The sequence below is a fragment of the Marmota monax genome, unplaced genomic scaffold (genome assembly GCF_021218885.2).
Source record: "Marmota monax isolate L192 unplaced genomic scaffold, Marmota_monax_Labrador192_F-V1.1 WCK01_AAM20220418_F8-fsc01040, whole genome shotgun sequence".
NCBI lineage: Eukaryota > Metazoa > Chordata > Mammalia > Rodentia > Sciuridae > Marmota > Marmota monax.
Window position 1 is genome coordinate 52983 of NW_026694033.1, and position 26244 is coordinate 79226.

The following is a 26244-nucleotide window of genomic DNA, read 5'->3' on the forward strand; positions in this document are numbered from 1 at the left end:
GTTCACCTCACTTGACTGAAGGTCTAGGAGAGCAGTTTATTTTTATTTTCTTCCTCAAACAGCACAGTATCTGGGAATTGGTGGTATAAATTAAACTTGTGGAATGATTAAATGAATGTATGAATCAAATGGAGGATTAAAAATGGAGCTGTTTGATTAAGTAGAGAAGGGAATACTAGCAAGAAGATAGAAGTGAAAGAAACAAAAAAAATCTGTAAAAATAAACAAATGTAAAAAGTTCAGCAGAAAATCTAACACCACTCATCCTATAGGTTTAAAAAAAAAACTATAATGTAAATTGTATGTGAGCCAGTTGAGCTGGCTCCTCTTTGCTACACAATTACCCAAATCATAACCCTTATCTGCAGTTTCACTTTTTAGGATTTCAGTTACCTGTGGTCTGAAAATACTGAATGGAAAATTCCAGAAATAAATAATTTATGCTTTAAGTTGTGCTTCATTCTTAGTAATATGATGAAATCCCATGCCATCCTATTCCATCCTGCTTGAGACATGATTCTTCCCTCTGTCCAGAGTGTCTACACTAGTCATTTAGTAGCCATCTTGAATATCAGATCAACTGTCATGGTGTCACCGTGCTTGTATTCAAATAATTCTTTCTTTACTTAATAATGACTCTTAAGTGAATGAAGAGTGAAGTTTACAATTCAGATATGCCAAAGAGAAGTCATGAAGTGACTATAGTGACAGCAGGATGGCACCATATCTAACATGACTCCTTCCTGATCCCAGATATTAAAGGGAGTCTTAACCATGAGTATCCCCCAGTCTTTACTATCAGCTCTAACAAAAATTTTTTTTTTGAAAATTTCTTTTTCATGTGTGATCTGTTTTTCTCATCTCTTCCCTGTCCTTTCCTTCCTTGTACCATATGTGAATTCTTCAAATGGAACCTATTTCAGAAATCTGTTAAATAACCTGTTATTTACACATCCTTCCACACAGAATGCCCACTCTGGGGGGCAGCTTGATTTCTCCAGTGCATAAAGGACATTCGTGCCTAGTACAATAGGGAACTGGACTAAGCTGGAAACATCACTCCGTAGACCCTTGTTTGAGGGGTGTTTGTTTCTCAGATTATCTCCCTGATGTTAGAGAGCTTGTCTCATGATCTCCTGGACTATGTTGTGCCACGAATGATGTGCACAGCTGGAAAGGTACATAGTTCAGGATTTCAGTCATCTCTATGAATCGTTCCCAGGATACTTCTTAACAACAATGGTACCTCAACGTTGACATTACTATAGATATTTCTTTATAACACTACCATGATATATGTATACAATTTTAATCATATCACTAAATGATGCACATCAAGTATATATGATTGTGGTTTAAAATTGGAGATAGCAGAATGACCAGACTATGGTTTCTCCTGGCACTACATGTATGAAGTTAGTTTTCCTTAGGATTGCATGAAATTGTGTCCCTTTCTTTGAATAATACTATCAGGAAAGTGTCTAAATTTTTCCTAATACTGATATAGAAATTTACTATCAGAAAAACAATTTTCCAACAGTTTCAAGGCAATGGACAACCAATCCATGAGTTCTTGACTATTACTGCAAATTCCTGTTGGTATGACTGAAGATTCCTCAGCCAACCTAGATGCCCTTCAATGGATGAATGGATAAAAAAAAATGTGGCATTTATACACAATGGAATATTACTCAGCACTAAAAAAATAGAAAAATCATGGCATTTGCACGGAAATGGATGTCATTAGAGCAGATTATGCTAAGTGAAGCTAGCCTATCCCTTAAAAACTAATGCCGAATGTCTTCTTTGATATAAGGAGGGCAACTCAAAACAGATCAGGGAGGAAGAGCATGAGAAAAAGATTTCCATTAAGCAGGGACGAGAGATGGGAGGGAAAGGGAGAGAGAAGGGGAATTGCATGGAAATGGAAGGAGACCTGCATTGGTATACAAAATTACATATAAGAGGAGGTGATGGGAAAGGGGGAAAAAAGACAAGAGAGAGAGAAGAAGGGAGGGGAGGGGAGGGGAAGGGAGGGGAGGGTGGATAGTAAGGGATAGGAAAGGCAGCAAAATACAACAGACACTAGTATGGCAGTATGTATAAACATAGATGTGTAACCCATGTGATTCTACAATCTGTACACGTGGTAAAAATGGGAGTTCATAACCCACTTGAATCAAATGGATGAAATATGATATATCAAGAGCATTGTAATGTTTTGAACAATAATAAAAAATAATAAAATAAAATACAAAAAAAATAGATTGTCAAAGGGCACCTCATGTGACTCATCCACAATACTGAATATTAAGGACAATTTAGCTGTATCTTTTCTCCTTCTTTGCATTTTCCATGGGAAAATTCTGCATTTTAAAAACTTTAAATTAAGTACTTTGTTGCACAGTTTCTGGAGATATTTATTGGTCTTTGGGTTGGCCTCTGTGCTCATTTATCAATAGCACGCTGCTTTCCTTTTGGCTTTAAGTTTAATAAAAGTCTTGATATTTAGTATTATTTGGAAATCTTTGCTGAAACATTTCTAACTCTTGTTCATGGTCCTGTTTTTTTTTTGTTTTGTTTTGTTTTTGTTTTTCTTTGTGTTCCATGATCCACCTGATGTTTCACCTCAAATCCAATTAATGGCTTAGAAACTTTTTTCTCATCACATGCAAAAACATACTAATTTATGAATTTTTAAAAATATAAGAATTAGGTAATGAGAAATTTCCATAAAAACATTATGCAGAAGGCATTGTAAAATAATAATCTATACTTAATGTTTGTCCATTTGTAATACAATGTGAAAACACCATAGTTTTCTTTGAAAATAAAAATTTATGCAACAATATTTGGTCACTAAATTATTGTTCATATTACTTGGTCTCTACATACATATACACATGCCTTGAAATTCTTAAGATTTTCAGAGATGAAATTTAGAAAATTCAGAATATCTATAATTCACAGAATTAATGTCTCATATTTTATATTAATATGTGTGAACAATGCTTGTTGCATTTGTGAATGAAACAGAGAGCCTCAGCAAGGATTAGTGGTTGATCATTAAATCTTATCAGCAACAAACTACATAAATAACAACAACAGAACAGTTGTTTAGGTAGCAAAATGAGTAGTTGCAACAAGATTTTGCATCTGCATAGGCTTTATTTTCTCATTCTGTGCTGCCTTTGTATTTTAATTTTTGGTGATGACAGGGTAGGCTAAGCACACTTATATCAAAGAACCTCAATTCCAGCACAGTAATTTTTAAATCTGCATGAATGTGAGAATGTCTAAGGAAGCTAATAAAAATAGAGCCTGTCCTAGGATGTTGCACAGAAGCCACTGGTAGAAAGCAAAGGTGCCTCTTGGGGTATTAAGTTGTGTAGAGCCAGAGAAGCAGTACTCAGCTATGATGTGATATGCCCCACACTGAGGTCACAAGCAGTGGGAGCCAGCTGGTCATTATAAATTAACTTATAAAGTCACATCCAAATATATATATATATATATAAATCTCCACTGCCAAGGATGTCATGACTACTCTCTGGGTTTTAAGGATACCTATTACACATGTTCTTATAATCAACAGATCCTCAGTTTATATATTCAAAACTGGAATTCTGGGCTCCCTATTCAAATATGTTCCCTCCCAAGTGGTCTCCATCTCCTTTGATATGTCTATACCTACCTGGGCTCAGATAAGACAATGGAGTTATTTGTTTTTTGTTCCTTCCTTTCTCTGGACTGATATCTGGTCCATAACTTCTGATGCCAACAGTTCTTACCTTCTCTCGTGCTCCAAATTAGCCTACAAATGCCCAGCTTGGCTCAATAACTAAAGCAACGTCTTAGCCAGTCTTGCTTCCAGAAAAGTCATGACATGGTGGCTCAAAGCATGAACCACGCTACTGTTGTGCATCCCCAACATGCCCCTTTATAGCCAAATGACTTGAGGGAAGGGACACCGTAGGAATAACATGGATGCTGCCATCTTGAATCACTACCACCATGACTGTGTCAGGTTAACCCAGTTGGGTTTTCCTGTATAGTTAACCGAGGATGCTACAAATAGAAACATTTTAATTGCATTTAGAACTTTCTAACTAAGCCCTGGCACCAGGAGTGTGCCTGATTCCTAGCTTAAGATAAGCCAGGTACAATTTGGCTTTGATGAAGTCACTTTTATCTTAATTGGTCTTGCTGCCACCCAGGATCACGCTTCTGTAAGTTCTCCAATTTATTGCACCCTCCAATCCTGGATCTGTTGGCCTCACCTCTTTCTCTGGTCTCAGGACACCTTGGAGCCAGTTCTCATACACTAGGACTGAATTGTCCTAGAATATGCACCTTCTGCCCCCATTCTATCATAGCCTTCCAAACACTGCAGGTACCCTCCGTTTCCAGGGCCTTTGTACTTGTTAATTCCCTCTTACTAAAGACTTTTTCTCTGTTTTTCTCAGAGCTGGATTTTTTTCAATGAACTTGAGGAACTTTCTAAATGAGTGCTTTCTTAATCCCTCTATCCAAATTTATAATTCACCTGTCAACAGTCAAAATCCCCTTTTCTCGCTTTATTTTACTTCAGGGGACCTGCTGCCCTATGTTGCACTGCACATATGACTCACTGACTATGCTAATGTCTGGTTCCCCACCCAAAAATGTGCACTCCACAGTGCTGGGATGTTATTATGCTTCACTCCCAGCTGTATTTATAGCAGTACCTGGTTGTCAAATGTTATTAGACACTTTATTGCAACTCCTCAGTATTGTATCTTTTCAAAGATGTTTCTTCTGGTCACCCTGGGGAAGGAAATGATATTCTCAACACATAATTTTCAAGTCCTTGACCCTGGGTATGAATTGACCAGAGTATTAGCAAGCTGATTTTGCATTTTCTCTCCCATAGGCAGAGGTCCTTTATTAAATTTATGGCAAGAACACTAAGCTTATATTAGTTATATCACTATGTCACATATTAGCCCAAGTTAACCGATATCAAAAACTGAGCATCTACTTTTTTTTTTTTTTCATGTCTTACCATTTAGACTATAAGTACCTCTGCTTTCTGGAAGATGTTGTTAAGTTTCAGTCTTAGAAGGGTAACAGCAATTACAAAGAATAAAATCAAGTTAGTATCATTCCATATGATTAAGCATTAAAACAAAATGCCTTTGAACCAGTGGTATATCCAAAGGGACTTTATATATTTGTACAACTATCTTGTCATGGCCTGAACCACATGTTCACCTATGATGATTAAAACACTTTCTGTTCACTACAATCAAACTGTGGACAGTCAAAAAATCAATTTCCAAGTCTTCCCTGTGACAGCAAATGTCTTTCTTTATAAAGGTGACCTACCTTAGCCTTACCAAGTCTGCTGTGTTAGTCATCTTTCTGTCACCACAACAAAACACCTGAGATAATTAACGTATAAAGAGTAAGGCCCACTTGGGCTCACAGTTTAGGGGTTTCCAGTTTAACATCAGGAGAACCCCATGCTTTGGGTCCCTGGTGGGTGTGCCAGATGGCAATGCTGTGGAGTGCCTGGAAGAGCACATTGCTGTCATCAAGCTAGGAATCAAAAGAGGAAGAAGAAGAGACAAAAGTCCCACAAGCTTCTTCAAGAGTACGTCTCCAGAGACATGAAGATCTTCTCTAAGGACCACTTCCGTAATGTTCTTCCAACTCCCAATTGTGCCAGTATGGAAACCAAGCCTTCCATACATAGTCCCTTGGGGACATTCAAGACCCAAACTGTAGCGCCTGTTAACAGTTTGTTAGCAAAGCAGATACAGACACCAAAACCTTACTGATCATGGAATGTCCTTGGGATTTTCTATACTTTTCTATGGATCTTGGGTTTTTTTCAATAGATGGATCTTGGGATTTTTCAATAGATATGGATCCTGTGAACAGGGTTAACACAAAATTATGAAAATCTTTAGCATGCCCTAGACATCAGTGATAATTAAACTCCTAACTAATAAAAGAGAAATGTATAATTGGGATGCCACTATCTTTTAAAAACTTATTTGTTCCTGCCTGATCCGCAGTAATGAAAGCAAAACAATTAAGACCCTGAATAACTTGAAAGCCTGGTATCATCTCTGGCACTGACAATATCTAGGAAGATCTCCTTGGCTGTTTTCCCACATATTTTATTGATCACTCATCTTTTGGCAAAATTAAGCCAGTGCATTTCTCTCTGCAATCACACTGCAATGTTTCTGTCAGTATTGATGATAAAATGCTTGCCCCAAATTCTAAAACAGCTAAAGGCACATTCATAGCAATGCCTTGAGAGCTCTCACACTTGACTGGTACACACTCAAAAAGGAATATATATATATATATATATTTCATCTTAATGCTAATTGCATTGTATGATTAGTCACTGCCAAAATGTTCAGACTTTGTTTTACCCATGAAGAGGTAGTAGGTATAAAAACTACATCAGGATTTTTTAAGCTATTTGAAACCTTCATAAATTAACCCATGGATAATTCCTTCCTTGTGGAAGTTACAACTTTATCAAGAAAGTATATAGTAGTAATAACAGGGATACCAAATTATAGCTAAGTCATAATTACCTTAGTATCATCTAGAGTTGATTTTTTTCTGAACATTATTTCAGATGTGTAGGGTCAAGTTATGCAGAGATTGAAGTACCTGTTTCTATACCATTAGGGTAATACAGAAACAGTTCTCCAAAGGAGGGCTGCCCCTTTTGGTTGGTGAAATGATGTTGAGGAGGAAAGCTTATGCACAGACACAGTTACAAAGGAATGGACAGTGCTGTATGTTCAGAGAGGCCATGGCTCACACCAATTAAGTTAGGGTAGTTATCATCCACTAGACTTGATTTTTTGAGCTCCTATACTTGCAGGAGCATATGTCACATAGAAAGAGTCAAGGATTTATGTACAATATGTATTTATTGTTATCTACCACAATTATTTTAAAACTGATTTTCTAGGTAAAGAAGGTATTCCTTACACATTGTTGCATATGAATACATGGTTACATGAAGTATGTATGTTTAGAAACATCATTTTTTTCCAGAAAAATTCATGTGATTATGTGGATCTAAAAAAAGCACTCTTTTTTTATATTTATTTTTCAGTTTTTGGTGGACACAACATCTTTATCTTATTTTATGTGGTGCTGAGGATCAAACCCAGCGCCCCGTGCATGCCAATCGCATTACCGCTTGAGCCACATCCCCAGCCCCTAAACAAGGCACCTTAAAAGTACAGAGTAGAATGGTGGTTTCTGGGGATGGGCAAGAGGGAAATAGAGATATGTTCGTCAAAGAGTGCAAAGTTTCAGATATGAAGGATGAATAAGCCTGGATAATGTAATGTACAGTGTGATTATAACCACACTGTACTCATTATTTACTAAGACAGTAGATCTCAAATGTCTCACCAAAGAAGAGAAAAAAAAGAAAGAACTATAAATGGCATAGGTGATGACTATGCTAACTGGCTTAATGAAGGCAAGCATTTCAACATGTATACATATTTCAAAACATCTGGTTGTATACTTTAAATATATATATATATATATATATATATATATATATATATATATATATATATATATATTTGTCAATTATACCTCAATAAATCCAGGATAAAAATATATATTTTAGAAAGATTCAAAGACAGCAAAGAGCACTTTTTCATAAATTTAGAAAGAGAATAGTGGACTGGGAATGAAGCTCAGCTGTAAAGCATTTGCCTAGCAGGTGTGAGGCCACAAGCTCCATCTACATCACCATGAAAAAAGAGAGTGAACATTCTCTGAAGTTTTTGACATTTATGGATGTAAAAAAAAAATCATCCTTTTGCTTTAGACTAAAAAGCAAAAGACTTAGTGGTAATTATTTCACAAGGAAAGAACATTTCCAGAAAATAATGACACAACTCTTAATCACCACCTTTTAACTGCTTTATAACATTTTTTAACACTTTTTGGCCATCACATTACAATCACAATGCACATCTAAATAAGCATGTCAACTTAAATAAGCAAGTTAAATGCTTGACTTTCTTCATTTTGGTTTTGTACACAGCAAACACACATAGGAATTTAACTATTACAGAAAAGCTTAACATACCTGTCATGTTCCAGTACACAAGAGCTGGTCCCAGAGGGCCACTTCCATCTGAGTCTATGAAGTAGAAGCCTGAAGAGTTTCCTCTGTGCTTGTAAGCTTCACATGATCACTCATACAGAGCTGCAAAGAAGATACAGTATCACAGAGGGGCTGTGAGGGAATGGGCTCCTCTCTGCTGCTCATGGCATGGGACTTTTCTCCCATGACATTCATCCTGCCATTGCCTTTGGTCACATCTTCTCTAGGAGGGTGTTCTTCCATCTCAATCAGGCAGCAGAAAGATTCAGAAGCACAGAGTGAAAGATTTGGAGATACTACTGTGAATCAGAATCCTACACATTCTTATTTTCAAAATCAAGCAAACCAGACTTCTCGTCTAGTACAAGTTCTACCTCATAATATTTTTAAGCATCTCAAGTACACCTGCCTAAATGTTGTTATTATCTAATAATCATTGATTTTTTTTTTTAAAAAAAACTTTACTCAGTAATTACATCTTTTGTTCACTTAAAACAATTCATATTTAAAACACATTTTTCCAATGAGTTGAATTTTACATATCAGCAACTTTTAATGCCATTTTAAATTCATTCCAAAAAGACACTTCCTTAAATGCTTTGCAAATTGAAATTTAAAAAATCAAAATATTGACATGACTTTTTAAAAATTTTGCTTTATTCTAATTCATGACTGACTTCTTAATTTGTACACAAATGCTTTGCTATGTACAAGGCAAGAGATTAAAATCTGCAGATGGTGAACCTAATTGATATTTAGCAATTTTTAATGAGTAGTCAACCTAGTGTGGGTCACACATTGCCTTGTCAGGAAACCCTTTGGAAAACCTCAAATGCAGGTTACAACTGCTAGGAAAGAAATGCAAAAGCATCAGACGAAGTGTCCACAAAGACAGACTTGGGCAGTGGTTCAGCAAGGGACACAAGACAAGACATACTAATAGGATATAAACTTAGGCCTTTCCACAGCGATGGCCCTTTCTCTCTCTCTCTCTACACACACACACACACACACACACACACACATGTGTTTATATATATTATGTGTGTATATTTTATATATGTACTGATATATAACCTATATACATTATGTAACACACATGCACACACATATATATATATATATATATATATATATATATATATATATATATATATATATATATATATATTCCCCCCATTTCAAATAGTTAAGAATGACCCAGGGAGGAGAATAAAAGTTATTTTTCTCTCATCTCACAGAATAAAAAGTACAGAGTAGGGACGAAGAGCATGAGAAGACGATTAACATTAAACAGGGATGAGAGGTAGGAGGGAAAGGGAGAGAGAAGGGAAATTGCATGGAAATGGAAGGAGACCCTCAGGGTTATACAAAATTACATACAAGAGGAAGTGAGGGGAAAGGGAAAAATAATACAAGGGGGAGAAATGAATGACAGTAGAGGGGTAGAGAGAGAAGAGGGGAGGGGAGGGGAGGGGAGGGGGGATAGTAGAGGATAGGAAAGGCAGCAGAATACAACAGACACTAGTATGGCAACATGTAAATCAATGGATATGTAAATGATGTGATTCTGCAATCTGTATACGGGGTAAAAATGGGAGTTCATAACCCACTTGAATCAAAGTGTGAAATATGATATATCAAGAACTATGTAATGTTTTGAACAACCAACAATAAAAAATAAAATAAAAATAAAATAAAAAGCAAAAGAAATGTCTGCTTAGTTCAAGGATACTATAAAAGAAAATGTTCTTTGTTAAATATGGTCAAGGGTCTAAATCAGAGGCCACCAAATCAAGAGTCCAACTATTACCATCTCCAACTGATGGAAATATAAACAATATAAATTGTTTTCTCAACATTCTTGGCTTTGGGCCACTAATATTCACGTTTCCATAAATAAACAAACATGCCAATAACCACCTAGGAACACAGCTCACAGTGATACATACACATATCAAATTGCCTAGAAGAACAAAAAAGAGGAAGAATAATTAGGAAACAAAATAATATAAACGGGAATGTAAATATGCAATAATTTTAAACTTAGAACCCCCATCCCTGTCCTCTATCCCACATAAAAATAGTGGCTTTATGATCACTTGGTTTTGATTTGGCAATATCCAACTTTCTTTTGATATATCCTTAGAGAATCACAATAAAATCAATTCATTAACAAACTAAATCATGTGCCACAGGGAGAAGACCCTTTACATTTATCAATAAAGTTTCTCTTCTCAGTGTTACTTAGAATTATGTTTAGATCTCAGCTACTGATAACAAACACATTTAGTTGGTATCTGCTTTGTCTAAGACACTTTTCTAATGTGATGAGGGAGCTGTAAGTAAAAGAGACCATCTCAGTGTTAACTCTGTGACTGTGACCAAATCCCTAGCCCAAGGTTAGATGTCTAACTCCTTTCAAAGGAGACATTCCTTAGCAAATTCTTACCTACCAATGTAAAACTCAGTGAAGATGCGAGTGGAACTGATCACTGGATATAGAGGGGGGAGGAGTCATCTTCTTTTGCTTCTCTGTGGAAATCCCACATCTGGAGACCCAGGGGTCTCATTCCAAATCCACACTAGTTCCCTGAGATTCAGTTCCTGCAAAGTTAGATTTATGACAATCCATTCTCTGCATTATGCACCTCATAGTTTGTACCGGAATAAAATTAATTCACAAGGAATAGTTGTTTTTTTTCTTATCCCCACTCAGTCCTGGGTATTAAATCCAGGGCCTTGCACATTCTAGGAAAGTGTTCTACCACTATGCTATATCCCCAGTCCTTTGTAGTCTTTATTTTGAGACAGGATCTCAGTAGGTTGCTGAGAGTCTTGTTAAGTTGCCAAGGCTGGCCTTGGACTGGCAATGTTCCTGCATCAGCTTTACACATGTGTACACTACTGCACCAGGACCATGGAAGGGTTTTTTTTTAATGATACAATGCTAGTATCCCCCTATCAGGAGGGACTGAAGGAAGCAGACATGAAATGTCATACTCCTCCTCTAAAGACCAAGGGAGAGGGGAAGTACTATGGAGACAGGACCCCAAGTATCAGGAGTGACACACAAATTAAAACACCAACCAACCAACCAGCAAACAAACAAATCTAAAACAAATAGAAGCAAAAGCTAATAATTAGAAAAACATGAGTATTTCATGGGCTCTGTCATATGCTTCTAGAAACTAATGATTAGTGGTCAATAAGATTTTATTAGCTTGAAAACTAAGTAAGCTGTAAGTAAAAGGGACCATCTCAGTGTTAACTCTGTGACTGTGACCAAATAATCTGTGTTTATATCTGTGTGACAGAGAATAATTCTTGAGGAAGGAGATGAGTGGTATTTGACAGTCCTGGCTCCAGTCTTAGAGCTATAAGTCTGCTGTCAATCTCCTCAGCCTCCTTCCTCCCCCAAGTGCTAAGTGTAGGTGATAATAACTCTTATCTCCTATGGTTGTTTTGAGTATTCAAGGAATAAAAACATGCAGAGGACTAAAACTGTGCATGCATTTGATAAATTCTGCAGATATTAATTCTTTCCATCTCCTTCACTATCAAACAACAGCAAGACTGGGTGGGACCTGAAAGTTTACTATTTTCTCTTCATTTTCTAGAACTACTGCCACATTTACTCCTCGTCTGGTACTTCTGAGGTGTTCCTCATTCAATTTTATATTGACATCCTGGCCACACATTTTCTTTAGAAGACAAGAAAGAACTGAGAACTGAGAAGTATATGTGTACCCAGATCAAGGAACAGAACAAGATATCACATTGTTTGTTTTTCATTTTTCTTTTTCTTTTTCTTTGTTCCAGAGATTTAATGCAGGGGCACTCAACCACTGAGCCACATACCCAGCTTTATTTTGTTTTTTATTTAGAGACAGGGTCTCACTAAGTTGCTTAGCACCTTGCTGTTGATGAGGATGGCTTTGAACTCACAATCCTCCTATTTCTGCTCCTGAGCCACTGGGATTATAGGCATGTCCCACCACACCCAGCTCACATTGTGTGTTCTGGGTGCAGTTTATTTATTTTTAACCTCCTGCTATATTTTATTTTACTACACTTATTTTCCCTTTGCTGATTCTTTTCCTTTTTGCTCTCTGTGTTCTTCTATTTGATACTATGAATTTTTAAAGCTACTTTGACATCAATGGGAAATAAAATTGATCAAAAATAAAGCAGCTAAAAACAAGTCTGTAAAAGACTATTGCTTCCTGTTTTCTGGTACATGGGTGCATGGACACAAACACATATGCACAAAAGGATGAATGGGATATAAGAACAGAAAGGAGAGCCAGTGGGTTGTGTGGCTTACAGGAATGGCAGGTGGCTCCCACATAGCCAGTGTGAGTGCAGTCGCAGGAGAAGGTGTCCCAGGACTGGGAACATTCACCCCCGTGTTCACAATAGCTGGGCAAACACCTAAAGAAGGACAGACAGACACACTGCTGTTTCCCACATTCAGTCATAATAAAATGTGCATGTACAGGGAAAGATGAAGGACAATAGTCAACGGAAACCTTTCAACAGGACCAAAGACTGGAGTTTGTCCTCAAGGTCACTTGACACAACCACAAGTTCGTAAGTGCAGTAGATTCTCATGCATTTGTGACAGATACATTTTCAACACTTTGTTTTTTTTATCAGAAAAACTGTTTGCTTCTTACAAAAACATAAGATTGATTTCATACATAATCAGGATATAAATTGCTTGCAACAACCATAGACAGACACACATTTTCCCACACCCTTGTGATGTGACACTGCAGATCTTTCCATCCATGGCATAGCCTGCATCTCTACCTTGAATGTAAGTTGGGCATGTGATCAAATTTAACCAAACAGACATTTTAACAACACAATATTTAGTAATTTAATGCAAAAAGAACAGGTTTCTTTTGTAAATCTCAAATATACTTCTGGTATGTATACAACAAAGTTTTTTGCCTAAAAGCACAACAATCTGATACATGTGTTATTTTCTAACTTGCCTGCATTTCCCCAAAGGTCCATTGGCTTTAATTCTTTATATCCATCATGATTTTTATGTATACAAATTTGCATAGATAAATACAGCCTTGTTCACAAATCTGAAGCAGTTTATAAGATCATGATTTATTCTTATTCCCTCTTCACTCCAGTTCATTGTTCAAATTGTTTCCACACAACTGCTAGTAAATAGACTGAAATTCATCACATCATGATATTTAGGAAAAACAGAAAACTAAAACATTGAACAACCATCTTTAGAAAGATACAAAGTCAAGAAATTTCCCCTCTTGACCCTACACACAAAAATATAAAGGGTGAGAGTCCCAAAGCAGGACTAAATTAAGCAAAAAACTGATAAGATCCTAAAACTGTTATTAGGAATGAGAGATTCACAGCAATAGTAAAATGTTTGCTTATGAAAAGACAATATAGGGCTGGACAGGGATGTAGTTAAGTGGTAGAGAACTTGCATAACATGCACAAGACCTGAATTCAATCCCCAATACATTAAAAATATAATAATAAGGGCTGGGGTTGTGGCTCAGTGGAAGAGCACTTGCCTACCATGTGTGAGGCACTGGGTTCGATTCTCAGCACCACATAAAAATAAATAAAGGCCTACCAACAACTAATAAAATATTTTAAAAATAATAATAATAACAACACAGTAAAGTATGAGCACTTGGAAGTGAACAGAAAAGCAGGTAGCTCCTATTCTGTCCCAATGTTCTCTGTTGCTCCAGGGACCAATTTGCAAATTAAAAAAATGCAAAAAAAAAAAAAAGTAAAATAAACACCATCAAGTGGAAAGTAGAAAACCCAAAAGATAAAAGGCATAGCTGTCTATTTTACTTTCTTTCCCCCTCTAACACTGCACAAATTATACTTCCAGATGCTGAAATTCTTATAGATGTCACCAAGCATTATCTTCTAATCTTTGGTTTTCCTTGAAAAAAAAGGGAAAATCTTCAATGTCAATAAAAATAGGAAACAGGCAAATTTGTTTTTACTTTAAGAAAGAAATATGTATTTGATTTTGAGAGTCTACTGGGATAATGCTTATTTGTAAATTCTGACAGTGTTCAAAACAGATTGTTAATCTTAAAGTGATCAATGTTGAGAATACACTGATAATCAGTTTATACCAGTGAAGGTCACATTTATATTATGAGATTCATACAAAAGCCTGTTCAGCTTACTTTACAGAGTGAATGCTGAAGATGGGATACCCATACCTTGAAAGTCAGCAGGTCAATTACATAGCAGTGGAAGGAAACAGAACAAAATATAGCAGAGATACCAAAAGCCAGACATTTCATACCAAACATTAAAAAACCTGAACTAGTTCTAGTCTGGTTTAGCTGTTCTCTATAGTTCTGACATTATTCCTTCTATATGGATTATACAAGTAGTATCAATGCCAAGCCCAGGATGTTAACTAGAGAGTTACAGCTTCGGGCAGGAGCTCTGGTCTCCATATCCCTCAGCTCTAGCTTTGCAACACTTATGTGCTTCCTGAGATGGCAGACCCACAGTAGAACCAGCAAGGTGCTGCTAGCCAGGATGGTGGAGTGGCCATTCTTCATAGCATAGATGTGGTAAGTGGTGGTGAACTTCCCAGACCTGGCATGACAATTCCTTTTCAGCCCCAGTGTTGGGAGCTTGTAAGGGGGAGGCTGAGGGCATCCTGTATCTGAGGCCTGGTCTTTATGGGTCTCCCCTGAGGAACAGAGTGCCTCACTCTAATACCACCATCCTGACCTTTTATGGCTGGTCAGAAATATCCCTGAGCAGGACTCTGAAAATGGTGGATGAGGAAGAAGGTTGAAGGAGTGAACTCCCTTGTCTATAATGTGAAGGACAAGACTGTGACTCTGAAGAATGGTTTCCAGGTCCAGGTGAGGCCCATAACTCATTTCCTCATGGAGTTTAAACTATGAGCACAGAACACAAAAGCCTCAACTGTTTGCAAAAGTTACAAAACTGCCAATTCTCCTCTTGGGCTTGATGTCTGCTTCTTCCAAGGAGTAGAAGGAGTAGAAACTTTGGGATACCTCTGTCAAAGTTAATCCTGCTTTGTCATTTGGGACACTGACACTAGAATGAAACCCAATTTCTTATAAGAGGACACATATGAACACTGACAAGAGGCCTTCCAGATTTCAAGGGAAAGAAGCCAGATTCAGTGTTAAGGGTTGGAAGGTACACTTCACAGGAGAAAACAGTGATGTCTCTTCATACCCAGGGCTGGGGGGGCAGACCAACCTGCTTACCTCTACCACCAACACCAGGCCCTCTGAAGCTCTTACTTCAGTGGCTGCAGTTAATGGCGTCCTCCAGGCCTGAGGGCTTCTCCCATAACCCCAGTCCCTACATTCCTGGCTAGATCATGAGTCCACAGAGAGGACCAGATACCAGATACAATGAGAAAAATCCAACATGTCAGTGTACCCCACCACATTGGGTGTGTGCCTATGTGAGAGCCTGAACATGCATATGCTGGAATGTTAGTGTGCCCAAGTTATATGTGCCTGTGTGCCGATTGTAAGAGTATACCAGTGTGTGTAAGTGTGCTTGAGTGTGTGCCTGTGTGTGCCCTTGTGTGAATGTACCTGCACATGAGTATGCATAAATACATCTGTGAGAGTGTGTAGGTACATCTATGAGTATCTTATCTAACTTGAATATAGTTCACTGCCAAAGATCTGGGGTTCATGGGGAGCCATGTGCTCAGCACCCTGCCACTGTTTACACAGCAGTGAGGAAATATCAGTCTGCTCCAAGAACAGTCAGAGTCCATGAGAAGGTACCTCATGGCTCCTCCAAACACTGCAAGGGCCTAAACATGTATAGATTCCAAGAAGATGTCAACCAGAGTTGATGTAGAAAAGGGGAACAAGGATTCAGATACCTCTTTATACTTTCATGTTTCAAAAATTGTTAGGAGACCAGGGTTTTTAGCCTGGTGGAGAGCTGATTCTGGCAGTCAGTTAAATTATCCAGCATATATTTACAGGACTTGAAGTGGGAGACGGTGTATAGATTTGCTCATAGCAGCTACTATGGTTGGAACATGTCCCCCAAAAGTTCATGGGTTGGAAACTTTATCCTCAAATTTACATGTTGGCTACAGTTAGAGTAGCTGGAGGTGAGGCTTTGGGAGGTAATTACAGTTAGACAATGTCCTTAGGGTGGGTCCACCATGATGGCATTAATGGCTTTATAAGAAGAGGAAGAGAGACCAGAGGTGAAACACTTGCTGTCTCACCATGTGCTGATGCAGCAAGAAGTCCCTCACTAGATGCAACTGTCCCATCTTGGACATCCAAGCCTCCAGAACAGTGAGCTAAATAAACCTCTATTCTTTTATTTTATTTATTTATTTTTAAATTTTGATACAGGGTCTTGCTAAATTGCTTGGGCTTTGCTAAGTTGTGGAGGCTGACCTTGAACTTGTGATCCTCCTGCCTCAGCCTCCTGAGTCACTGGAATTACAGGTATGTACCACCACACTCAGCTAAACCCCTATTTTTTTTGTAAAACACCCATGCTGTGGTATTCAGTTCTAACAACAGAAAATTCTAAGAAGAAAAGACACTCATAATTAAGAGGAAAAATTCAGTTCACCACCAATGAGCCATTTCGTGAATAGGCAGAGAGAGGTCTTGTTTGCAAATGACTGGGTAGAAGCAGGATCATCTTCTCTCAAATGATAAGCTAAAAAATACATCTATGCTTTTAGGTGAAAACTCCTGTAGGTGACACGTCTCAGTCTCTTCTCAACTTTAAGGTTGTTTGCTTCTGTAGTCCTCCCACTATATCAAGATTTAATAGCTGAACCTCTGGGTCCTGCCCCTCCAAATATCCTGCTTCTCCCACATCATCATTCTACTGAATGACACTAGCCTTTAACCAGCTCTCTACGTGGGATTAGCCTTGACTGTTCCCTTGCCATTACCCCAAAGGCTTGCAGCAAGTCAACCTGTGATTCTGCTCTCCAAAGAGTTTGTAAATCATTCATATTTTCTGGTTCCTTAGTTTATCTTATCCTTATTTTTCAGTTGAGAGAAATTGCAGAAGCTTCTTACCAGGTTTCCTGGCCTCCAATCATACACTGTCTCTCTGTTTTCTGCACCCAGGTCATGTGTCAAGACTCTGTGCTCAGAGTCTTGCTTATACACACACACACAAGTGACTTCTTAACTTCAAGTCCTTTAGCAATTTCCCAGGGCATCTCAGATGAATATTTAAGCCTTCAAGTTAGCACCCAGGCCTCTAGCCTGATGTATCCCATGACTGGAGAGGCAGCCCCATCTCCAACACCCACTGATCTCCTCAACGCAGAACTTCTACACCAGCCATCCACACGGGGGTCAGACTCCCCCTAGCACTGGGGACTTGGACAAGGCTGTTACTTCTACTGCCTGCCTCCAACTGAATTGACTTACCCACCTTCTGCCCCATTCAGGCATCTCTTCCTTTTCCTTGAACAGCATGTCTTGACCCAACAGAAATGAGACAGCTCTCCACATAGTGCCAGAGAACCTCCCACTCCCCACCAACTTTCATTTCATCCTATTTACTACAGAATGGATTGGCATAATTTTCTATAAAGGGAAAAATACTAAATATTGTAGGCCTGTAGGCCACATAGTCTCTGCCAAAACCACACAGCTCTGCAATTATTAGGAGAAAGTGAATATAGACATTATGCAAATGAACTGGTATGGCTGTGTCTCAATTGAACATTATTAACAAAAGCAAGCAGCAGTCCCTGGACCCTGGTATGTCAATTCCTAAGCTGTATCAAGGCACAGCTTCTTCAGGGTGCTGGTAGCTCAAACATTGCACTTCAGAACCCATGGGGGTGGCCTGACTAGGGCAGAGTCAGGCCCCTTTACCATCAATTTGAAAAAACAAAACAGTTCATTGTTTTCCTTTCTGGTATTTTCAAACTCTGTACATTCCACACTTTTTAATATTTTGAAAATTATTGTTAAAGGAATAAATAATATTATATTTTACCTTAAAGTGTTCTGGAACACAATTTTTTAAAAACTAATAAAGAACTCTAAGTTTGTAGTAATTTTCAATTTTTTGTTTAAAAATAAAATGTACAATATGTGCCATTGGAGTTGGCATGGAGAAGATGAATACTCAGCCTGAGACCATGCAGATGGGAAGAGGTGGCAATGATGGTCCCACCGACAGATAAGAAAAAACACTGTGACCAGAGTTAGAGGAAATTGAAATCCTAATATCCAAAACACAATTGGTATAATATATAATTTCCCATTTCCACTACTATCATCCTTGAAGCCTATTATGGTTCAAATATGGAATGTCCCCAAAATCTCATGTATAGGAAGCATGGTCCCTAATACAGCAAGGTTCAGAGGTGGGGCTTTTAGGCAATGATTAGGGCTCTGCTCTCATCACTGGATTAACCCACTGATATCTGAATGGACTGAATGGAGTGAGACCTAGCTGGAGGAAGTAGGTCACTGGGAACATGACCTTGCACAATATCTATCCTGGGACTCTTCCCTTCTCTCTCCCTCTGTCTCAGCATGTGCTCAGCAGCTTTCTTCTGCCCTGATCTTCCACCGTGATGCTCTGCCTTACCTCAGGGTCAGAGCAACAGAGCTGGCCAACCATGGACCAAGATCTCTAATATCATGAGCACAAATAAATTTTTCTTCCTCTTTGTGGGTAGGAAAGCTAACACAAAGTTAACACACTTGCATGCCAAAGCAAGTGGCCATTTTCCCCATAAAGCATCTCTTGGAACAACCAGAAGACAGATCACTCCATGTAGATGCATCCTGATTTGGCTCAGGAAGGGAAATTACATTCCTGTCAGATTACAAACATCTTTTCATAATCTTTTTGTCATTTGAGCCAGGAATAGTCTATATATCAGTAATTATTAATTCCTTTGCCAGATGGATATGTTATAAAATCCCCTGATTATTATGACTGTATTTGAGCAAATATGAATGTTCTTGGCAGGCAGAGAAGTGGTCTGGGTAGATGTTTTGGTGCAGTGCAGAGGGCTGGTGAAAGCCTGGGGTTGGGGATGTTTGTTTTGTCCTGTTTTGAAATGAATCTATTTTTATGGTGTATTGGACATGTAGTTAATAGGTATGGCCTAAAGAATAAGAGAAAAACCAATGTTTTTCTTATTAGAATGAGGGCATATTTTTAGACATTAAACCATCAGAACCATAAAAACTTACAATTAGTGACAATATTACCATACAAAGTACTCTTGGCTATTTTCATAACAACTTAGTAGCCATTAACTCACTTTTTACTTAAGGAAGATTCTCTAATATTCTAGAAATCTCTAAGGAAAGGTACATACATACTTATACACTTCTAAGGACTTTTAAGTGTGATATGGAAAAATATTCTCATTTTGGTGACATTTATACATATGCTCATGTATACTCATAAATAAATAAATATATATATATATATATATATAATATCAGGTATTAAACCCAGGAATGCTTAACCATTGAGCCACATCCCCAGCCCCAACTTTTAATTTTTTTTTTTGAGGCATAGTCTAAGTTGCTCAGAGCCTCACTAACTTTAAATTTTTGATCCTCCTGCCTCAGCCTCCTGAGCCACTGGGATTACAGGTGTGCATCACCGTGTCTGGCTCTGATTCTTTACATAAGACAAATATTGAGAATTCACCACACTTTGTAAGGTAATTCTGGCTATACTAAAACAACTTCCTGTGAGTTCCACAATTATACTGATAACTTAGGCAACTGCCAGTGAAATATGACTTCCAACCTTTGACCTCTAGCCCACTGGACAGTTGTCACCCTGGGTAGGAGCTCTATCCTGAAGATACCAATGTCAGTGTTATTTTATGTCTTCACAACAATAGCGGATGTCGTTGTTTCTGTTCATTTAATTCTCTTTTTAATTATTGTCCATCATTGCCAGAATATTTATATGTTGAACAAGGAAATGTACTTCATAAAATCCATGCTCCGTAGCAATCCTTGGACTAATAAAGTAAGTGACATGGATTCTTAAAGGAAATCAGCACCCCATGATTTGATGTCTGGATCCTCTCCTGACACTGAAACTTGGGCACCAGAGCTGGCTGCAGTTACTCCTTATGAATGATGGCAGTTTCTTTGCCATCTCCCCCAATCCCCAAAAAAACTATATTCTGAAAATCAGGATTGTAGGTTTCTGACTAAAATTATTTGTCTCTTTGATTTCACTACAAAAGAATAAACTGTGAACATGACAACATAAACATTTGCATTTAAAAAATATGAGACAATATTTCACATACTGGAGAAATATGGTCCTTATGAACACATTGCCAAATTGCAATTGTGACTTAAAGTTTATTGGCTATGACATGAAATTTCAATTAGTGATAAATTTAGAATAAACTTCTTGTACAAAGTATTTTACATAGCTATTTCAAGAGGTTCAGAGGCATGGATGTGGAAAGATTTAAGGAATTTGTTTATGTATTCAATATAAACCTTTTGCACACCCTGCTTCAGAAAAGGCATTAAACTGGGTATATCTGGTACAGGAAAAAAAAATAGTCTATATGGCTAAGCTTATCCTTTTAGCCAAAATGATTTAAAAGTTAGATAATATGGTAAAGAAGAAAACTTGAATAAAATTACAATGCTTAACAATTTTATTATACTATAGTGATAAACCTTTGCTTTTCTTATCATCTTCATTGAACTACTGCAGTGCTTAGCTCTGGGGCAACTGGGGAATCTCTTTCTTTATTTTGTTTACAACATTGCTAAAATTCCCTGAAGCATCAACCTTTCTTGAAACAAGATTTACTTCTCATTTTCCCTATAGAAAAGGGAGCTAACCACATATGACTTTGATTTACTGGCCCTCACTGATCCACTATCATTTTAGAATAGTCTAATCTGTATTCTGTAATGGGACAATTTTTAAGAGTATCTATTCTTGTCAGTATTTATTCACATCAGTGATTACAAGCATCAGTAATACTCTGTAAGACTTTAAGTGATTTACAGGTATATGAAAGGAAAATCCATGAGTGTGTCTTCCAAGACAACACTGTTTGAAAGGAACAACTGTTTAAAACCAAAGATGTTGTTCTCTTATTTTCAATGTGTTACAGTTTGGATCTTAAATATTCCCTAAAGGGCTAAGTGTTGAAGACTCAATCCCTAGCCAGTGGAAGGTTGTGGAATCTTTAAGAGGTAAGCCTGCTGTCATGAAAGACATGAAAAAAGTGTGTTTTTACAGTTGTGCCTGTGTTTTTAATTAAAAGAAAGAAAAAAACTGAAACAGGTGTGCTATAATGATCTAGGATGGCCCCTACCTGTCTGTGATGCCACAGGAGTCTATCTGAAGGTCGCTGAAGTTTCCCAGCGCCCCCTGCTGTATTGAGATGGGAATCCACCACTGTGCTGCCAATGGAGATAAGCTTCAGGCAGCCCTGAAACCCTCCCAGGGGATTTTCACATTGAGAGCCAGAGCTGTTGTCAGGATAGCCTGAAAACAGAGACAAAGACAGGAGAAAATCAACAACTGTAACAAAGCTATTTCACAGTATTTATTGTATAAAGACTGTTGCTTCCCTGTTTACAGACACCTGAGGATTAGACTTCCTAAACCACCTGGAAAGGTCACAGATAAGAGGATGTTAGTGGGGTAACAAGAAGAAAAGCTGTAAATAAAGAGAGAGCATGAAAATAATCATTAGAGTCAAGCTTACGGGAAGACAAGAGGAAGAAAAGATGTACAATCCTGCAAATAGTTATGGCACCTTTGATTTAAGTAAAGCAACATGAGAAAACAATACTTGTAGCATAATACTAGACCATATAAACTAAAAGACATGTGACAGTAGTACCAGAAGAAAATTATAGGCATATCAATACTGGCTAAGTTTAAAATGTTTGAAAAGTAATTTTAAATTGAATATTTACATAAATATGCTGAACTTGCCTAAATATTAAGTTAAATATCTACTCTAATGTACATTTGCACATGTATACATACACATATTTTAATATTTTATAATTTTGGTCATATAAATCTAACTTCTCCCATCTCTTTTGAATGTGGCACTTTAGTCAAACATCTTTCAACATTATTTTTCAACACTAATGAACAAAAATTAACAAGCGTTTTTACAATGATATGGCACTGCAAATAGGAGAAAAATTAGCATTTATAATAGTCCACTTATAAAGGGCAATATTAACAATTAAATTTTACAAGTCCTGCCATCCCCACCATTAATCAGTTTTCTGTAAGTTACAAACTGCATTTCCTATATAGTAGTTTTATCTCACACCTCGATTTCTCCAGATGACTGTTATGGTTTTGATATTAGGTGTCCCTCAGAAGCTCATGTGAGACAATGCAAGAAAGCTTAGAGGTATAATGATTGGGTTATAAAAGTCTTAATCTAATGTGTGTATTAATCCTCTAATACAGATTAACTTCATGGTGACTGTAAATTGGTAGGGTGTAGCTGGAGGACATGGTTCCAGGGGGCGTGCTTATTTTTTCCAGGGGGCATGCATATTTTGTCTGTGGTGAAGGCAGTTTCTCTCTGCTTCCAGGTGGCATGTCCCCAGCTGCTTCCCTCCAGCCCAGACCTAGTGAGCTAGTCATCAATGGTCTGAAACCAAAATAAAATTTTCCTCCTCTGAAATAGTTCTTGTCAGGTCTTTTGGTAACAACAGTGAAAAAGCTGATTAAAACAATGACAAAGATCTTATAACAATGATGAGCAAGGGCATCTCTTTGAAATCCAAATCAAAGCAAGAAGAGTCCACAGCATATCCTTCAGCCCATACGCAGACAGCAAGCACTTGAGTATTTTCTCACCCTCTATTCAGTTTCCCTCAAACAGTCTCAGGTTTTTAGATTTGCATACTGCAAGATAAGCAATGAAAAAGAGGGAAGTAAAAGAAAAGGAAAGAGGATGCAGTACCTGTAAAGAGCTTTTGTAATAGGTGACTCTTTGAGAAAGTGGACACTGCACAATACAGCCCAGTCCTCCACCCATAGTGCCTTTTCAGGACTGAGGTGGGCCCTCCCCAGGGTCTTAAGGGATCCTACAAGCTTCCAGTGACAGCCCTCTTAGGGGCTACCCAGCATCCAATGATGCAGTGGAGAGATACGGTGCCTGAACTCCTTGGCTCATCTGGGACAGCCCCAAGGAGCATTGCTGCTGAGTCTCCCTGAAGTCTTCTGAGTGTTCTGTTGTAACAGCATTACTGCAGCTCAGCTTTGTCCCTCATCCACCTCCAGTGGCTCTCTCAACTTTCCAAAGGTTGTTCCAAATTAATTCTCCCCACTAAGCCACCTGTGTAAGAATCTCCCACAGAGTCAACTTTCTGGGGAGCCCAATCTAGAACAAAGAAAAATAAAATTTCAAAGCATTTATTGAATCCAATACTTAATTTTCATATGCAAATGTGAAAATTACACAGCATTTAAAAAAGACTGCTGTAAACCCTAAAAATTATAAATTTTATGAGAAGTATAATTGAAAACAGTAATAAAATAGTGGAGAACATTTATTTATTCTTTGCTTTAAAAAATTATTTTTCATTTTTATTATTTCCAGAACTGTTTTTAAACTTTGTAGATATGTTAATATTAATTAATTATCATCTTTTTTTGCTACATGTTTTCCAATGATTTAAATATTAAAGAGTTCTAATGCTGATATTTATAACCTGATTTTTAAGACTAGTTTACTTTTTCAATTGAAAAATTTGTTATTTGACAGGTAACTTGTGAATTAATGTAAGGAAATGACAGGGCTGGGTGTTGCAGAGTACTTGCCTAGCACATGTGAGGCACTGGGTTAGATCCTCAGCACCACATAAAAGTAAATAAGTACAATAAAGATAATGTATCCATCTACAACTAAAAATATATTTTAAAAAGAAATGACAATAACCTGCATATACAATAATTCAAAATATTTTCACTAAGCACCAAATAGAACAGTTTCCAATCTTTTTACCAAAATCTCCTTTATCATTCAAAGACTGCCCCAAACTTAGATTTTTAATCAAGAAATTTAAAGCTGCCAATCAGAGCTTCCAATTAGCATAAGATGACCAGGTTAAATCCTTATAATGTGAGTAAAAATAACTTGAAAGCTTTAACCTTTACTTTTTTGGGGGGTGGGGGTACCTGGAATTGAACCCAGGAGCACTTAACCACTATGCCACATCCCCAGCCCTTTTTCTATACTTTTTATTTAGAGATAGGGTCTCACTGAGTTGCTTAAGGCTTTGCTAAATTGCTGAGGCTGGCTTTAAAATTGTGATCCTCCTGCCTCAGCCTCTGGAGCCACTGGGATTACAGGCATGCACCACCGCACCCCACTGTAACCTACATTCACCCCACTTTAACCTATAAGTTCTAACTGAGGGAATCAACTGGTCTTAGGAAGGAAATTATAGGTTATAGGTCCACATGCCAAATGTCATCCACAAAGCACTAGAACAAAATGAGTAAAAAGTATCATACTTGAAGTGAGAACAAAGTATCATATAAAATATATGGTCTTATATCTTCAAGGGAATAATTCCCAATTTCTAGGGGCATACAATGTAGCAAGGGGTACAGAATTAGATAGGAAACACTAACACATAAAGAAGAAAAAAGGAAGGACAATGGGAGGAATAAAAAGTCCTGTGCCCTGGGATGAAATGGGAAGGGTATTTGGAGCCTTCATGAATCAGATGGCATCCAGGCCAGACCAGGAACATGAGTGGATGTCTGTGCATGTTGGGGAAGAATCTTCAAGGCTGGAGAGAACAAAATGAACCAAGCCACTGACCCACAGACCTACTATTCAAAAGAAAGCAGAGTCTTTGTACTGGGTAAAGGGATGCAGTCTAATAAGAGATGTATAAAACAGAGAAAGGAACACTTCCTTCAATGAAAGGGCAAAGTACCTTCCCCAGTGGAGACACTCCGTGCACTCTGTGGAGGTCACATAGCTGAGGATCACTATGCAGGTCACCAGGAATCCCAAGGCTCTAGATACCTGGCATCAAATCCATGGGCAAGAATATTCCTTCCATGTAAACTGTCTCTTCTCCAAAAATTAAAACAACAACACAAGCAAACAAAACAAAACTCAAAAGTATAGGAATCAGAGTGAGCTTTGACCCCTGGTGCTTCACTGGTGTCCCAGCTGTCACACTAGGGAGACAGGGTCTGCTTTGTTATTCACACTGGTTCATTACTAAAAGGCATCCAGCATATCATGTCCTAATACAGCTCCCCTCAAAAGCAGTAAACACCACACAAAACATAAATTTACTAAAATAAAAAGAAGCATCAAATTAAGGATCTACTATAACATGACGACACTAACTTAGCATATTTTAACCCTTTTGTGACCCATTTACAGAATATGTGCACCATATAATGTGCACTCTATAATGCTCTGGAATCCTTACAAATATTACATTAGATTGCTGTTTTAGTCAGCTTTTCAACTGCTGTGACTAAATGATCCAGCCAGAACAAGTGTAGAGGAGAAAAAGTTTATTTGAGGGCTCACAGTTTCAGAGGCTTTAGTCCATAGAAGGCTGGCTCCATTCCTTGGGGCTTAAGTTAAGACATCATGGTGGAAAAGTGTGACAGAGGGAAGTGGCTCACATGATGATTACAAAGTAAAAAAAGAATGACTCCACTGGCCAGATACAAATATATACTCCCAACCATGCCCCAATTCTCACCTCCTCCAGTCACACCCTAACATTTCAGTTACCATTCAATTAATCCCTAACAGGGGATTAATTTACTGATTGGGTTAAGACCCTTACAACCCAATCATTTCTCCTCTGAACTTTCTTGCATTGTCTTACACATGAGCTTTTGGGGGAACAACACATCTAAACCATAATAACTGTTATTCTTGATACAAAGTCTTGAAACAGCAAATTTACATATTATTCTATCAAAAAAGGCCTACAATCAAACTCCTCCCCTGATTCTCAGACTACTTTGATATTTTTCCCCTCTGAACATAACCAACTAAAAGCTGGAGACAAAAAGATTAA

The 26244-nt window shown here is 37.7% G+C and overlaps 1 protein-coding gene across 1 annotated transcript in view; it reads right to left on the reverse strand.

Annotated features, from left to right (window-relative positions):
- Positions 1-26244, reverse strand: part of LOC124106465 (contactin-associated protein-like 3) — a gene marked incomplete at both ends in the record, with an annotated part of 93931 nt that overhangs the window by 42425 nt on the left and 25262 nt on the right. The window contains 4 exon segments of the mRNA XM_046464071.1: positions 8132-8251; positions 12477-12583; positions 21516-21586; positions 21588-21688. Of these exon segments, the coding sequence (XP_046320027.1) occupies positions 8132-8251; positions 12477-12583; positions 21516-21586; positions 21588-21688 (399 nt within the window).